At 38.6% G+C, this 18,261-nt stretch overlaps 2 protein-coding genes across 2 annotated transcripts in view; both read left to right on the top strand.

Moving 5' to 3' along the window:
• LOC133521813 (cilia- and flagella-associated protein 52) overlaps positions 1-18,261 on the top strand; it is a 355,058-nt gene that overhangs the window by 76,381 nt on the left and 260,416 nt on the right. The gene's annotated exons all lie outside the window — the stretch shown is intronic.
• Positions 14,031-17,851, top strand: LOC133521805 (uncharacterized). The gene is made up of 2 exons (XM_061856873.1): positions 14,031-14,715; positions 15,218-17,851. The coding sequence occupies exons 1-2, from the start codon at positions 14,263-14,265 to the stop codon at positions 15,347-15,349; spliced, it is 585 nt and encodes a 194-aa protein (XP_061712857.1). The 5' UTR covers positions 14,031-14,262; the 3' UTR covers positions 15,350-17,851.

Below are 18,261 nucleotides of genomic sequence, written 5' to 3'. Positions count from 1 at the left end.
TTGAATAATTTAATAGCTGTTAAAAGTATTATTGTCACCGTATTTAAGAATTATTTCGTTTAAAAAAAATTTTCTTTGCAAGTTTGATGAAAAACATTGTGTGTAACTCCAGGGGTAAGAATATTGCAAACTCGAGTCTTTAATGCATCTAAAGACCTCGCTTGTAAAATTTCACTTGCCCCCCTCGTTGCATAATGTCCTATTATTGCTTTGTTTACTATTTTGTATAGCCCGGATACTTTTTTTATTGAAACGGTTATCTGTGCGACACTTGGGGAACTACGCTTCAGAAAGAGTCTTGGGGTTCAAAGGTTTAATGAATAACATGAATGAATGCGTGTTTGAATGTTTATGATAAGATAATATTGTAAAAACTGTTTTATGTGTAATATATCCTCTAGCATGGCTCGGAAACCGGCTACATTTCCAAACCGTTATCACGTTCTTGGCGCAAAATCTTTTAATTTCGGTTTCGTTCGTAAAATCGTTATTTTAAACCGGTTTAGGAGAATATTTCCATAAAGTTCTTGTCAGACCGGTTTAGAACACTAAAAACCGGTTTCTTCCTATGTCGGTGTCGTTGGATACGCGACACACCACCTGACCGGCCGTCTCGTGGCTCGTCGAATAAACCGGTTTATTTATTTGTTTATTCTTATGAAAGTTCGGAGTAAAACCAAAAAAAAACCGGTATTTACCGGTAATTTTAATCCCAGTTCCGAGCCTTGATCTCTAGCCGCCCAGAAACCAAAATTTGGCAGACAAATGTAATTTTGATTTGAAAAATCGTAATAGAATGGAATTTGATACTATTATTATAGGCCTGTATATGTATTCTTAGGTACATCGTAGGCTCAAATATAAATCTTCTGCATGGTTATGTTGCTGCATGGGAATGTTTTTAATCTCTTGGATTATTTAGATTTTTTATCCTACTGAATGCTACCTATCGTACAGATTTTTTAAATATTTGTAACTGTATATGTTGTCGATTGATGATATTTTTAGAGTAGGTACTTAAGTTATATTTTTAACTTTTAATATTTCGTCGTGTAAATGTGCCTGTTCAAAGCGCCGCAGTTTTTAAAATTGACGTGTAAAGGTGTCCTAATTAATGGACGAGGTTGTAATAAAGAATTATTTCCTCTGTGTAATATTGTTTTATTCATTAATATTTCCCCATAAATTACTAAGCTCAAATGGGATTGGGCGGGACACATCTGTAGGATGCACCCGGACAGATGGGCCAAAATAGCGACCGAATGGGCACCACAGATCACCCGAGGCAGAGGAAGGCCAAAAACGAGATGGCGAGACGACCTGGACTCATTACGTGGCGACTGGCGGGAGCATGCACATAGCCGTGACGAGTGGCGGAAAACATGGGGAGGCCTTTGCCCAGCAGTGGGACACAACGTAGGCTATTAACAAAAAAAAAATACTAAGGTCTGATTTTTGAAACATCAGATAAAATTATCCGTCAGATAAAGATAACACGCTCCCTTTCTTTCACAAGCGAAAAGAAAAAGAGTTTTATTTTTATCTGATGTTTGAATTATCAGACCTATTTTGATTAGGAATAACAGATTAAAGCGAGGGTTTTGACGACCGGTCGGGACTAGTGGGTAGTGACTCTGCCTATCAAGCCGATGGTACTGGGTTCGAATCCCAGGGCATTTAGTCGTGATGAGCACCAATATTTGACGTCATGCTTTCTGGCAACCCCACAGTGCGTTTTGGTATTTTCTGTTCTTTTTTTTAAATTAGGATTTAGTAGTAATTGGTGCTTAATTTGTAATTACTAAAAAAACGTACCTATCCCTATAGTTTGGGAGTACAAGCCAAATGAAGTTGGGGTTGCTGTAGACCATCTCTTCAGCAACCCCTACTCCAACATAGGCTCTAACTTTATCACCGAAAAGAGGCTGGTAAACTTCGTACTCATGATTTTATTCCCGAATGTACTCATTTACTACTTTGGTAGTCCTGGTAGTTGTTATTCCGCGTAGCCAACATGCCAATCGTTAACGCCCCGTAGCGAACAAAACGCAACTATCACTGTCGCACTATTATGGAAGAGTGATAGAGATGACTACGCTACGCTACGGAGCGTTAACTGTTGGCTAAGCAGGAAACTTGCAAATAAAGCCCACTCTCTGCATAACGTCTCCAGCCACGGTATCATGGTCGTGTTTTTGTCACTTTTGCACTTACGTATTTGTTAGAGCGTGACAGGTATGGTGACAATGACAAATGATAGACAGCCGTCCATCTTAGCCTTGCAGTTTACCAGGGCTGCCACATCGTATAATTCGATACGAATTTCGTATAATCGGACTGATTATCGTATATATTATGTATAGGTAGTCGTTCGGTATAATTGGATACCAAAAAACGCGAATGGTTATTTCGCATTTCTATTTCAGCACGGGATTAACAGAGACGTATTGCCAACTTGATAATACGATACGGTGAGAGCTGAGGGCCTACCGCCAAAATCGAAATTCGTCAATTGCGGGCATTTTTCTCTGTCACTCTAATCACGTCTTAGTGAGAGTAAAAGTGAAAGATCCCCGCAATTTACGAATTTCGGTTTTCGCGGTAGGCCCTCTGTTTGTGAGACGTGTTTTACTTTTTTGTGCTGTTTCAGCGCTACTTATTAAGGGATTTTAGTTACTGCTTGCTAAATACAATTCTGTTTTTGAAGTAAGTAATAAAAAAATCGGGTATAATCGTTTTCATGTAATGCAATCGTATTTCTTATAATTTTTGACGTTGGACTGTATAATCAAGATTTATGTACTGGCAGCCCTGGACTTACCCAAAAGATGTTTAACTGAGCACTTTGATAAGCGTATATTGTCAGTAAAGCGTAATGGGGAAATCTTATACTTTTAAACGAGCAATTCTTGTATATATATATATATATATATATATTTCAGGGATCTCGGAAACGGCTCTAACGATTTCGCTGAAATTTGGTATATGGGGGTTTTTGGGGGTAAACAATCGATCTAGATTAGTCTTATGTTTGGGAAAACGCTTGTTTTCGAGTTTTCATACGGTTTTCTTTCGACGCCGAATATGGTCGCTAATTTCGTGTTGCAGGACACTGTCCGTCTGGTCCAGCGGGTTAAGACGCGGGCGGCTAGAAACAACCAGTGTTAAGGGTTCGAATCCCGCCCGGTGACTAACTTTTGTTTTTTTTTTTATATGTTCAAGCTTATATATAATATTTTAATTTTTATTGTATTAGACAAGTATAATTTAGTAAAAAAATGTAGTTACTCGTAACATTATCACCTACACACCACTATATTACAATAAATAGTTATAACCGAGCAAAGCTCGGTCGCCCAGGTACTACTCTTTAAATTACTTAGGGGGCGTCCATTAATCGCGTCATATTGTATAGGGGGGGGGAGGGGGTCAGCAAAAAATCACCAATGATCACCACAGGGGACGGGGGGGTATGGACACGTATCACGTGTATTTTTTTTTCATCTGTGCTATACTGTATTATAGTCAATAATAATCCTTCACGTGTACTTAGGTTCATTTGTTAGAAAACTGTTCTTTAGTTATCGAAAAAAATACACGTCATATTGGATGGGGGGGGGGTCCTGAAAATATCACCAAAGATCACCATGGGGGAGGGGGGGGGTCTAAAACAAGCCAAAAACGTATGACGCGATTAATGGACGCCCCCTTACCAATGTTTACATTTACCCCGCCCTGTTTTACTACGCTGTTACTCATTGATAAACATCGCGAATAAAAGTTTAATGACCGCATCGTAAAACAAGATCCACTACACAAGTCAGTGTTATCGTCGATCTACAAACACGTGTCAACGGTTTAATTAGGGACACAGTATTTAGTTAAACCAGGGGTTCCCAAAGTGTGCGCCGCGGCGCCCTGGTGCGCCGTAGAAAGTAAAGAGGGGCGCCGTGAGTTCTATCATTATCCGAAACCACAAATATTCGCGGGTACCTATTTGAGCGCTCGCATTCGGTAAATAATATAGCGTCGTGTCACTCTTTTTCGACCGTGATTTTAAATTTACAACGACGGTAGGTACCTACCATCGTCGCGCGCGTCGCCGTCGCTCACGCGTTGATATCCTTCTGTTTCAATTATTTTATAATAAATAAACTTTTATTCATATTGTGGATGTTTTATTTTTTTCCTATCTCCCTCTAAGTAACCTAACCTAACAACTTAGCTAGGGCAGGGCGCCGTTGCAAAATACTAAACTTGTAACTGCGCCGCAGGTTGAAAAAGATTGGGAACCCCTGAGTTAAACTTTATTGAAAAATGACAAATGGCGGATGGCGTTCTTTACTGAGACAACCATAGGTACTGCGCTTCTAAGCAAAAAAGATAGAGATGCTGCGTAAAGATGTGGCCTCGCTCTGCATTTTCTACCGCATGTACAGTCAGCATCAAAAGTAGCGGATCAAATACTGTTTCATAAGTAACTACCATTCTGTAACAGCTTAACAAAAAGTGATGTCTTTAATATAGAACAACTAAGACTGTAAAAATTTATCTATATTTGGAATAGTTATCCGGAATATCAGATACTTTTGGCGCGTTGTTTCATCCGCTACTTTTGATGCTGACTGTACAACGGGGAGTGCTCCGAGGAATTGTTCGGATTAATCCCTGCCGCTTCTTTTCGCCATCGCCCTACGCGACAACATAATAAATAATAATAAATAAACTGTGGAATTAACCGTCGCCTGCGGTATTTCCGGACCGATACGACCTTCAAGAAAAGAACGTACTCCCATCTTAAAGGACGGCAACGCACTTACAACCGCTCTGGTATTACAGGTGTCCATGGGCGGCGGTAATCGCTTACCATCAGGTGATCCGTCTGCTCGTTTGCCTCCTCTACCATAAAAAAAGCATGCTTTTTCATATTTTCATAGAAATTTGCCATTAATGATAACAATTCCATACTTTTCTCATTGCAAATGGCATGAAACTTTTTGTCAAGGTTGGCCCGACTCGACTTGTGTTGCGTGACTTAGCTGGAACGCTGCCACGCCTTCATCAGGCCTTAAAACATTGGCACCTCGCTGACTTTTACTATCACCACGGGATATTGTTTTTATCAGTTGAAATAAAACTTTTCATGGAACAAAAACATTTGTTTTTAATCGACGGAATAGATACGGTTTATATTACTACGCAGGATCCCAGGATTATCATAAACCTAATCGCAGGCAAGGGGGCGTCCATTAATCGCGTCATATTGTATAGGGGCGGGAGGGGGTCAGCAAAAAATCACCAATGATCACCACAGGGGTCGGGGGGGTATGGACACGTATCACGTGTATTTTTTTTTCATCTGTGCTATACTGTATTATAGTCAATAAAATAAAAATAATAGTTTTCCGCCCTTATTATCCTTCACGTGTACTTAGGTTCATTTGTTAGAAAACTGTTCTTTAGTTATCGAAAAAAATACACGTCATATTGGATGGGGGGGGGGGGGGGGGGGGGTCCTGAAAATATCACCAAAGATCACCATGGGGGAGGGGGGGGGGGGGGTCTAAAACAAGCCAAAAACGTATGACGCGATTAATGGACGCCCCCCACCAGCAGCTGACCTTCGGCTCTGGAAAATCTGGAATAGCTGATAAGTTTGTCATAAAGTCAAATGTAATCGTAACTTATGACCTCATGATACAATACTTAGTTTACTAACTGCGTGAAATAGTATATTGTTAACCACGGGTGGAAAATGAATCGTATCACCCCAGATAATTTCGTATACCTAGTTTAATAGTTTTCAATAGTACGAGGGTGAGATGGTTACTTTTACACAAGTAAATTTTACTGTTAAACACTCTACTTTTCATTTCGACTATGATGAAAGTCAAACACAAGAAATGTAGGTTTATTATAGGTATTTCTTGAGAACAAATTATTAACATATACATAGAGGTAAACGACATAACAATATACCTACATAAAAATTTTGCTACTACATTGCCAAAATGTTTATTATTGATTTATTGTGTATAAAAATTATACTATTTGTAAGTATTTAATATTTAAATGTATGAAATAAACTTAATACAAATATTTAAGTTGTATTTAAATGAAATAAACTTATTACATTTATTTATTTATTTATTTTATTTTATTTTATTATGGCAACAAACAGTCATTACATGAAAAGATACAATAAATGGACTACGGAGAAGACAAACAGTGCCGAAACATTTTTCAAGTTATATTGTGGAAACATAGGAGTTGATACTGAGTGGTAAATAGATTGATCGTGCAACACAACAGACAGGTTTACAGCATTTCTTTATATACATATATGTATATAATATATTTATATTGGAAGCCTTCCGCTGTCAGTTAAGTTGCCGAAGTAATCCGGTTAACAGTGTAATTAAATGACAGTAAATAGGAAATATTAAATGATTTCTTACAATCTTTATCCTTCTGATACAACACACACACATATATATGTATATCATTTAGGTTTTACAATATTCAATGTTCAAATTATCGGGGATTTCAATAAGCAATTACGTATTTCGTTTTTAAAAGTTAAAGTGGATACATTAAAAGGGTTTATATGCAAAAATTGATTATTATACATTTCAGTTCAGGCGCACGGGAGAGAAAACAATTTTTTGTGTATTTTTTCTTCAAGTGGGGGGGTGAAAATAGATATTTTTTACGTGAGGAGCGAGCTGGACGATTACTACACTAAAGCCTTATTTTAGATAGCAAAGTAGGAGAATCGATAAAATTATTTATAATTTTGAATAAAGTAGTCGCATCAGTCAGTTTGCGTCTATTTTCTAGAGATAGAAGTTGGTAGTGTTGTAGGGATTCCTGGTAACTTGAGTTAATACGAAAATTGCGATAGTTGAGTATTTTAATAAATTTCTTCTGGACTTTCTCTATTCTAGATTTATGGCACTGAAAGTAAGGGCTCCATACAACACTACCGAAGTCTAATATGGATCTTACAAACGAAAAGTAAAGTATTTTCAAAGTTTTATTGGATTGAAAGGGTTTACTGAGTCGATTGATGAGGCCTAAATTTCGAAATGCTCTTAGAACTATTTTATCTATATGTGCATTAAAAGATACCTTATCATCCATTATGATACCTAAATCTCTAATATTAGTAGCACGTTTCAGTGTATTACCACAAAGGTCATAATTAAATATTATTGGTTTTTTTTTGCGGGTATAACTGATGACAGAGCACTTATCAGCATTTAAAAATAATTGATTTTGTAAACAGTATGACGACAACGTTCTAAGATCATCCTGCAAGTCCCAACAATCTTTGATTGAGGTAACTATTTTAAATAGCTTCGTGTCGTCAGCATATAATAACTGATTGGAATTATTAAGTGTTTTACCGATATCATTGATATAAATTGTAAATAATAGGGGCCCCAGGTGGGATCCCTGAGGAATACCAGAAGGCACGCTAAGATAATTAGAACAGTACCCTTTAACACATACGGCTTGATTACGGTTACGTATATATGAGTCGATCCATCTCAGAAGGCTGCCGTGCACACCGGCGCTCAAAAGCTTGTTTATGAGCAGATCATGATTAATTTTATCGAATGCTTTTGAAAAGTCGGTGTACACGACATCCACCTGTTGGTTTGTGTCCATGGCTTGAAGAATAAAGTCTGTGAAGGTCAACATATTGGATTCGACACTCCTACATTTAAAGAAACCGTGTTGATGTTCAGATATGTGGTGTTTCAATGCAGAAAATAATTGATTTGTAACAATCTTTTCAAAAATCTTGCCAAAGACGCATAGTTTAGAGATAGGTCTATACTGATCAATATGTGCCTTACCCTCTGTTGTTTTGGGTATAGGTGTTATTAAAGAGGATTTCCATATGCATGGAAATATTCCTGTCTTCAGAGAATAACGGAAAATATACGCAACAGGTTCAGCAAGTTCAGCTGCACATTTTGAGACTAAAAGTGGATGTATTCCATCTGATCCAGCACCTTTATGAACATTGACACCTCGCAACTCTCGGAGGATTATATCTGTATGCAAATTAATGGAATCTATATCTACGGTTACTACATTTATTCATTCAGTTTCACTTTTTTTAAGGCGCGTATACATTTAAGACCGTTTAGAGACATCCCAATTTAAGATCAGATTGTCTATGGTGTTAGATTTTTTTTCTGATCAAAATGTAAATAACGCCAATTCCAGTCCTTAATTCTCTTAACCGACGAAAAATTTTTTTTTAACAATGCATTGCAATGGCCATTTAATTTCGTAATATGTACTTGGCCTGAAAATGCGGAAGCTAATATAAAAGTTTTAACACTTTTAACTTAATAATATGGCATATATGGCTGTTAGCCGTTGCTCGAAGTACAATTTTTTTTTACTTCCCACCCTAGGTTGGGAAATGCAGTTTTCCACCCGGCTATCAGCCTATGAAAGTTGAACTTCCGAATAGGAGAGAAGAAAAACTTTTTTTATCACACTTGCTCGTAATAGTACATTACGATACAAGTGCGAAAAATAGGAAATTCGAAACGAGTGGCGATAAATCGACACGAGTTGCGAATTACCTATTCGCACATGCTAAATGGGGGTTCCCATTTAGCAAATTTCATCGAAATCGTTAGAGCCGTTTCCAAGATCCCCAAAATATGTAAATTGCTCGTTTATATATGTATAATGGTGTGTACCAGGGGAGTCGCACTATTTTGTTAACCGACAACTTTACTTACTGTTATCACAATTCCATTCTGTAAATTAAAGCAGTACTGCTTTAATTTACAGAATGGATTTTCGAGTGGAGTATTTCTACTATAATTTGACTACCTTGAATAATTTCAAGAGAAACAATGCGCATGCGTTGTAAAACTATAAAAAGGGCGGTCGAATTAAATGGCATGCAGTTTCTGTGAAAGTTCCAAATGTTTCGGATCTCTCATAGGTAAAAACTACTAAATTCCCTTTTGTACGTTGTGGTGAAGTATTCGGAGAAACGTTCCATATTTTGACATTTGTACGGTTATGTCTGAAAATATCGATACGAAAAAAGTGCCAAAAATGTGTATACACGACTTTATTGCCCATATATTAAGGTAGTGTATTCATATTTTTGGCACATTTTTCGTGTCGATATTTTCAGACGTGACCGTACAGTCACGGACTTTAATTGTTGAGCCATTTAAGGTTTACTTTACATATGACATGTCATACCGTTAGTATATATTGACAAACAAATTAGCTTGAATGTATTGGGCCCCATACATTCCACGACTCTTCTCTTTCCGCACATACCCTAACTGTAACCCTACTTCCTATCGAAGTAGGGTTTGCTGACTCGCTATTTACTTAGAGCCCGTCCAAGCTAACTACGCATCGATTTTATAGAACAAAGTGAGGGAGTGTCACTATAACCGTCCTATTTTCATACAAATCGGACATTAATGAAGACATTGTCTCACTTTGTTATGGCAAATGCCAATTAATCCTGTCCACTTATAATTCATTTTTCAAGAAGATGTGAAGACAGCAGAAATAGGGCTATAACCGCGAAAATCGAACTTCGTCAATTGTGGGCATTTTTCTCTTTCACTCTAATTACGTCTTAGTGAGTGTAAAAGAAAAAGATCCCCGCAATTTGCGAATTTCGATTTTCACGGTAGGCTCCTAGTTGTCAATGTCAATTATTTTAAGTATGGAACCTGTACACAACTACATACAAAAGGGGCATTAGTTAAGTTTTTTTACCAATACCTAATAACAGTATTAACCAATGATTTCATAAAACTGTGTAGCCAAAAATAAGTGGAATTTATTTTTTTATAAACATTATTTCAGTTTGTGTCAGTGAAACGGCGCATCTAATATGTAAGTATTTTGGGTAACTTTAGGTCATATTTTAGTTTGATTATCTTTTTAGTTTTAATTAATCGTACAAGGCCCAAAAATATGTTGACAAATAAATTTTAGGAATATTTTTCTTATTTATACGTCTTTTCCAAAAAGTCACTAAAATTATGCTCTTGCAATGCAAACCCACTTTGTTATTAGAAAAACGCGCGAAATTCTCATTGTCTATGGGGGTACAATCGTATTTTTTTTTTATTTTCCGCTTCTTTCTACTTATGGAAATGACTTACCAAACTATAAATCTACAACCTATCACTATCATTTAACTAAAACAAAACGTATAATCCTCAAAATATAGGTTTTTGTTAAAATTATCAACAATTATAGCCGAATGCTTGTCAACGTCTTTTTGGGCCACTCTGTATTTTCTCCCTTTTTGTAAATCAGTCAGACCAAGCTAACTTCGCAGCGATTTTATTAGCACAGGCTGTGCAAATGTTATGTATTTTAAACGTCATAATTTCATAGAAGTTTGAAGAGATAAAATATTATATATAGCTGTCCAAGGGGGAGGCCTATGTTCAGCAGTGGACGTCCGTCTTATGGCTGAGATGATGATGATGATGATATAGCTATGGCCGAGACATAAGACAAGCCGCGAGCCGAGCTAGCCTCGAAGGTAAATCCCGCGGAAAGACGACCGAAAGTCTGAGACGCGACTGCAAAAATAAGTACTGATCTCTTATTACAAGGAAACCGAATAACGTTGTACAGTAACCAAATACGCATAAAATCATGTAGAAAAGGACCTTTTCTTAAAGGCAGTGTATATAATAATATTTTAATAATATTTTGTTGCAGCATAGAGGATAGTAAAATTACATCAACCAAGTAAACCAAGGAGTCTTAACATCAGGTCTGTAAATCATAATGCTATTGGAATGACTGAACGTTTTTTATGATCTAGATTGTCTTGTTATCGCACTGTTCGGTTTTTTGTTGAGAATTCGTCTTCTTATAGTTATGTCGCGGTTTTAATGGAAATAATACATTTATTTGGGCCAAGCATTCGTCCATATCGACGCAACGTAAATTTTTGGGCAATAGATCGGGTAAAGGAAGTGGCAAATGACAGTCATGATGCATTTCTTGTCGTATCTTTAACCAATTGACAAGTATTGGCTGGCTGACCGACAAAGGGTGAATCAGGTAAAATGTCTAGTATGGCAAGGCAAAAGCTCCTTACACAGCTACAACTTTATCGGTAATATTGAGGCTTGCTTGCTTTATCGTAATTGTTTACCTTTTAAAGCCAAATACAAAAGGTTAAAGTATCGATAGGAAATGCGATATCATATCTTTTATTTTCATTTCCTTACCCCACTCTATTACCCAAAAATGTACTTTTCTCTGATAAGGATGGATTTTTGGCACAAATAAATTTCTTATTTTGATTAAAGCTATCGATATAACTGACATTAGAGCTCAATTTATCATCGCTAATTCGAATTTTGCAGTGAAAGGATAATCTAGATCACTAAAAACTGTCAGTTATCCCATTATTATTACGATTTACAGATTCAAAGTTAATGTCGGGTTCTTTGAGAGAAACAGGAATTTAATATCATTAATAAATACAAGTCAGCAGCAGTGAAAAGCTATTACTGAAAAAATCGAGCACCAAGGTAAATGTAACAACATTGATTCAGATTCAGTACGTTGATAATGTTGTACTTTTATAACACGAAAAATTAAACTTATAGTACCGAGAACGCGTGTTTGGTACTTATTTAGCATTCATTAAAAAACGTTTGTTTTACACGATAAGGATAGTGGGTACTTTGAAATACTTACGGATCCACCACTATTAGTATCTTCCTAGGACCATACATTACTCTTTAGTACATACTGCCATCAATGAAAGCAAGAACCAATACAACTAGATAAAATAACTTTTTACTATTACCGTAGCGGCTCCATCATTATTAACATATCCAAATGGCAAACGGGACGTTTAATCTAAAAGCAAATCGAATCATTGCTGTAAGTATTCTTTTATATTATTACTGATTTAAATTTGTCACAAGATTTTTATCGCCAATCGCACTTATCCAAAGACACAAATCAAGAAAATTTTAACAAGTCAAAATTGAATGAGACTGCGATGTCTGATTACAAAATTCCTATTTTCACTTTCGGCTTCCATAATCAGTGTAATTTGATGACACTCTAAACACTGCATTGTCGCAGTAAAATAAATATTATATGCTAAATTTCATCTTAACTCTTCAAGTGGCATATGTCGTTTTTGAGTTGTTGAAATTTTCACTTTATTTCAATGAATATTTGAAATTTAAATGACACAATCGGTCGGGAGTCGACGGCCTGCCACTCCAAGGGTTAATCTTCTAGTTAGTTTCTGTTTTGTTTGAACTACTCGTTACTCTTCTGTTTACTCCATTTACCGTTACATGGAATCTAAATATATAAAAGAAGAAACTGACTGATTGACTGACTGACTGACATATCAACGCACAGCCTAAACCGCTGGTTCTAGAGATTTCAAATTTGGCAGGTAGGTTTTTTACAAGGTCTAGGGGTGCACTAAGAAAGGATTTTTCGAAATTCACCCCTAAAGAGGTGAAATGGGGGTCCAAAGTTTGTATGGGGAAACAAGAGTTAGAGTATTCCTAACGATAATTGAGTAAACACGTATTTCAGGTTTTTTGAGAGTTCAACCCGTAAAAGGGGGAAATATGGTGATTAAGTTTAAAAATGTTGTTATCAAACTAGCACCTCTTTTTAAAGACTAATTATAATTTCCAGATGCCAGAGAGAGAATGTCGGTACCCGCATTACGAGACCGAAGATTGCAGGCTCAAATCCTACAAATATTGGCCCCCATCTTTGCCAACGATGCCAGAAGAGTTAGCAGAGGCATGCTATAGTCTAATACGGTTGTAACTTTTTTTTCTAGCTTTCACGTCAATAATGGTTCTCACGTTCAAAATGTATTTATTAACGTTACCTACACATGTGCACCAAAATTTAACTCAGTAGTAGTTGTATTGTAGTATCGGATCAACTTGGTTGTGACATACAAATGGATAGACAGACTCGAGTGACCCTATTAAAGGTTCCTGTGTTGAACTCGCGTTATTTATTGAAACACTTGGATAAACTGAACACAAAAATATATATAAAGAATAACAATTAATAGGTCATCGCTGTTACGACGATATTTTCAGACTGCCATGGTTACATACATTTCAAATTATTCTATTTTACTGTGACATGGTTCTAAAACCAAATAGAAAATAATACATGAAAAGTAAACCATAAATAAAACCTTTTTGTAATGCGGAGCAGAATACGTCACACTCCCAAACGGGAAGAACCGGAAGGTTAAGCTACTCTAGTCCAGAATATAGTCAAACAGATGTTGTGGCAACCTTCTGGCTCGTGTCGATCGTACCTCACTACTATCATTTGTCTCTGTTTGTGTTTGTCTAGTACAGTCAGTATCAACTAGCCTAAAAGACGAGTCAAGTCGGTCATGAGAGTTTAACTCAAGAGGAAAAATGCGTTGTACAGGTCTCACCTTTGTTCCGGCTGCAGTTCTAACTCGAACCACTCTACTCATGCCATCAGCACCAGGGTAAACCTCTTCAACTATGGCCAGTGGCCATGTCACACGCTTATCTTCAGTCTCCACCAAGACGACGTCTCCAGGCTGAAGTTGTACAGGTCCATTCCGCTCACGCTTTTGTACGAGTGAACTTATGTACTCGTCCCTGAAACGTTTACGCAAATGTTCACGCAAATCTTGGCAATATCGTTGCCTGACGTTAAGGGCTACTCTGTCAACTTCATCAAAGTCGGTTGAACGATTTGACATCAACGGCTGAATAAACATTGAGGGGGTCAACGGTTGCAGATCCCTCTGACCACCTACGTATGTGAGTGGCCTGCTGTTTATTACCGCTTCACAGTCACAGAGCACCGTTTGCAGTTCCATAAGCGAGATAGATGCCTTTCCTAAGACTCGACGAAGGATTTGTTTTAGAAATCCTATCAATCTTTCGTAGAACCCTCCCCACCAAGGAGCAGCCGGAGGCAAAAAATTCCACTTGATCCGCGTTGTTAAGGGTGTATATGTAAATAGGTTTTGATACGTTTACACTATTATCTATGTCTAGTCTTAAGTTCTTTTTTAATTCCATATTTAAATTCTAATGTTATTTTGACTGTTTATATTTTTGTACGTCAGTTCGCAAAATAAATCCATCGAAACTAGTCGACTGCCTGGTTTATTGATTATTTTCCACTTTAGCTATCGAAATTCCCTCTTCTTTATTTGGTCCTTCTTCCTCACTCATGATCTTGCGATCTAAAACCAAGCAGTCGGCTAAAAGCGCTAAAATGACGCGCTCGGAAACGGGTACCCCTGCCACGGGTAGGCTCGGCCAGTCCAAAAAGTTGGACCACGGTGCGGCCGACGCCACCGTACCACCCGCGGCTTCCGACCCGCAAATCCCCGGGACGTCTCGCGAGTGCCTCCCAACCGGCACCAGCGCCGAACAAGTTAATGTTCCCCTCAGTTGCAGGTCTCGCGCTTCGAGCTCTACGCGATCATCGGCCACGATTAGGGCACGACGATTGACCGCGGAGGCCCACTTGGCCCGCAAAAGCATAGAAAGGGAACAGGAGCTCTTTCAACGCGAGCTCGACAACCAACGGAAACTCCTTGAGCAGTTTAAACAGGTAGAACAGCTTGAACTTGAAGCGAAAATAGCCGCCTTAGAAGCCGAGGAGCGATCCAATCACACGGTTAGTAATGCATATTCTCGTACAGCATCTTGGGTTCGTGACGTAAATCAGGAAAGGCAACCCGTAGACACACGGGCCGAAGTGGGTGTAACTATTCCGCCTCATATAGCGGTAGTTACCACCAAGACTGCCGATCCCCCTATAAATTTACGTCCAGAACCTACTGTAGAGTGTAATGTAGTAAATAACCGTATTAATTCACCTTTATTGCGTGAAGACGTCAAACGTCAAAACGGCCACGATAATGCAGTGATTGATTTTATTAATAATGATCATGAAAATGAAGAGTGCCGCCGCCGTCAAGACCAAACCGAGCCAATAACCGGCTCTGCCACGCTTTTACAAGCTATTGCCGATACGGCTGCCGCAGCTAAAGCGCTCGCCGCACGAGACGTGCCAAGAAAAGCTAAAATTGAGCTTCCAATTTTCTATGGCAACTCGTCACAATGGCTTCAATTTAAATACTTATTTGATAGTACTAAAACTTCTTATTCCCCCGCAGAAAATACGGCGCGTCTATACAACGCACTCCGCGGGCCCGCCCGGGAGGCCGTCGCCTCTTTACTCAACACCGCGGCAGCTTCCGAAGATATCATGGCAGCACTCGAACGTACATTTGCTTGTCCCGAAATGATTGTCTTCGGCGAAGTACAGATTTTAAAAACGCTGCCTCGGCTCGGGCCTGACCTAAAGGAGATAGGTATTTTCGCTAATAAGGTACGCAATTCTTTGTCTACTATGAAATTACTCGGCCTACGAGAATATTTACAATCGCCAGAGCTGTTTCATAATATTCTAGGAAAATTTAACCCTTTAATGAAAATGAGATGGTCTGATTATGCGTCAGATTTGTCAGAAACGTCAAACCATCTCAAGTCAAAGTTAGAACTTTTATCTGACTTTCTAACACGCGAACACGAACGCTATATTAAATTCGCTTTATCGCCAGAAGTAGGGCTTTCTATGTCTATACCGCAACAATCACGAGTACATTTTCCAATGAATAAACCATTTAAACGTGAAAATATACATGCCGTCACTCATGACAAAAATAAAACAACTGGTAACATAGAGTGTGTTTATTGTAAAAAATCCCACAATATTAAAAACTGTACTCAATTTACGTCGTTATCTGTTGACGATAGGTGGCGATGGTTGCGTGAACACAAAGTTTGTTATAAATGTCTAAAAGACAACTCACACCTATGGAAATTATGCAAAAGCAACCCTTGCGGGGTCGATGGTTGTACTTTTCGACACAACCCTCTTTTGCACGGCAGGCAGGATACGTTTAGATCACCGCCTACACCCGATACACGGATTAATAACGTCATTTGCGTTCCTGCGGCTGAAAGTGATATCCAGGTGTCGGACAATAATGTGACTGTGTCAAATATAGGTATATCGTGTAATCAACATAAAACATCTAATGAAATATGTTCAAATATTACAATGTTGAAAGTTTTACCAGTGACACTGTCAGGGCCAAATGGCAGCTATGAAACCTTCGCGTTTCTCGATGATGGCAGCACTGCGACTATGATCGATTGTAAAGTGGCTGCTCGCTTAGGTTTAATAAGACCTGAAGAGTTCATAACTGTCAATGGTATCATGGGTTTACAAAAAACTACAAAGGTAAGATACGTTGACTTTTACATAAGAGGTAAATATGAATCTGATATCCATTTGGTAAATCATGCTAAGGCTGTACAATCGTTAGGCTTGAACGAACAAACTCTATCTAGAGAGACTATTGAATCTTATGCTCACTTAAAAGACCTAGCCGAATACTTGACATATGCTGACGCTACACCAACCGTACTTATTGGTGCTGAGCATTGGCATCTGTCAATATGTCGCGAGGTTTGTGAAGGCAGACGTAACGAGCCCGCCGCTTGTCGCACTTTGCTTGGGTGGACTTTGTATGGACCAACGAGTAGCAAAACCAAGCCAGTCGAGTTCGTCAACCATTGTCAGTTAGACCGCACTGAACCTTCTGAAAATGAACGCCTGGAGTCACTGATAAAGGAGCAATACAAACTCGACTCGCTCGGTATCTCTAAGCGCGAGACTCTATTTAGCAAGCTAGACTCCCGTGCCGTCGAGATTCTTGATGCTACCACCACACGCTTACCGACCGGTAGATATGAAGTAGGTCTTCCGTGGCGTGACAACATACAGTGTGTTCCCGATAGCTGCCCGCAAGCTTTATCAAGATTTCTAAGCCTCGAAAGGAGAATGATTCGTGAGCCCGCCTTCGCTGACGCGTATAAAAAGTTTATTGATAACATGATTGCTAAAAATTATGCTGAGGAGTGCGATTCCGGCACTTATTATAATCATCTTATCACTAAAAGCGTCAACACCAGCATTGATCTCAAACACGATACCAATTTAGGCGATTATTCAAATAAAATTCACACCTTATCTGATAACTTACAACCTAGTACAGTCAGTCCGAATAAAACAGAAACAAATTTTGACATTGAGCTGTCAAGTGTGAATAACAATAAAAATAAATTAAAAACCGAATCTGAACCTAATAAAAGTGACATTAACGCAAGAATAAGGTGGTATTTGCCTCATTTTGGCGTGTACCATCCACAAAAACGTAAACTTCGTGTTGTCCACGACGCAGCCGCGACTAATCAGGGTGTTTCATTAAACTCGTTGCTGCTTCAAGGACCTGATCTTTTAGAAAATTTATTAGGTATTTTATTTCGGTTCAGAGAGGGCGCTGTTGCTATAACAGCTGATATTAAGGAAATGTTTCCTCAAATAAAAATCCGTGAACAAGATCGTGACGCACTACGTTTTTTATGGCGCGACGTTCAGTCAAGGGAAACAATGCCTCTAAAAGAATATCGGATGACAGCTGTCATTTTTGGAGCATCGTCCAGCCCTTTCACTGCGTTGTACATTAAACATAAAAACGCTATGTCACACCAAGATTCGTATCCAGCGGCAGCCAACGCAAGTATCCATAGTTCCTATATGGACGATTTCTTGGATAGTCTGGACGATGTTGACGAAGCTGCACAGATGGCATCCGATGTTGTGACTATTCATCGTAACGCATGTTTCGAAATGTGTGGCTGGAATTCTAACGATCAGGGAGCATTGCGTCTTATACCGACTGAACTGCGCGCCGTCCAGCCTAGTGAGATGTCACTTGGCAGTGAATCAAGTAGCGTCAGAGCCTTAGGTGTTTCATGGGATCCTATTTCGGACACTGTCGGATTTAGGACTGGTTTAGAAGGTCTCATACTACAGGGCAGTTTTAATAAACGCAAAGTGTTGTCCCACCTCATGAAAGTATACGACCCACTAGGTTTGTTGGGCCCAATAGTGGTCAAAGGGCGTATACTGCTTCAGGAGGCGTGGAGATCCAATATTGACTGGGACACACCATTTCCACCATCACAGATTTTAAAGTGGAACGAGTGGTTTAAGGAACTGTCTGACGTATCTACAATTAGGATTTCACGATGGTACGCCAAGCTCAATGGAGAACCTCTACACAGGGAGCTACACATTTTCGCGGAC

This window comes from Cydia pomonella, chromosome 10 (assembly GCF_033807575.1).
Source record: "Cydia pomonella isolate Wapato2018A chromosome 10, ilCydPomo1, whole genome shotgun sequence".
Lineage (NCBI taxonomy): Eukaryota > Metazoa > Arthropoda > Insecta > Lepidoptera > Tortricidae > Cydia > Cydia pomonella.
The sequence above is the reverse complement of the archived record's forward strand: the minus strand, read 5'-3'. Positions and strand labels throughout refer to the sequence as shown.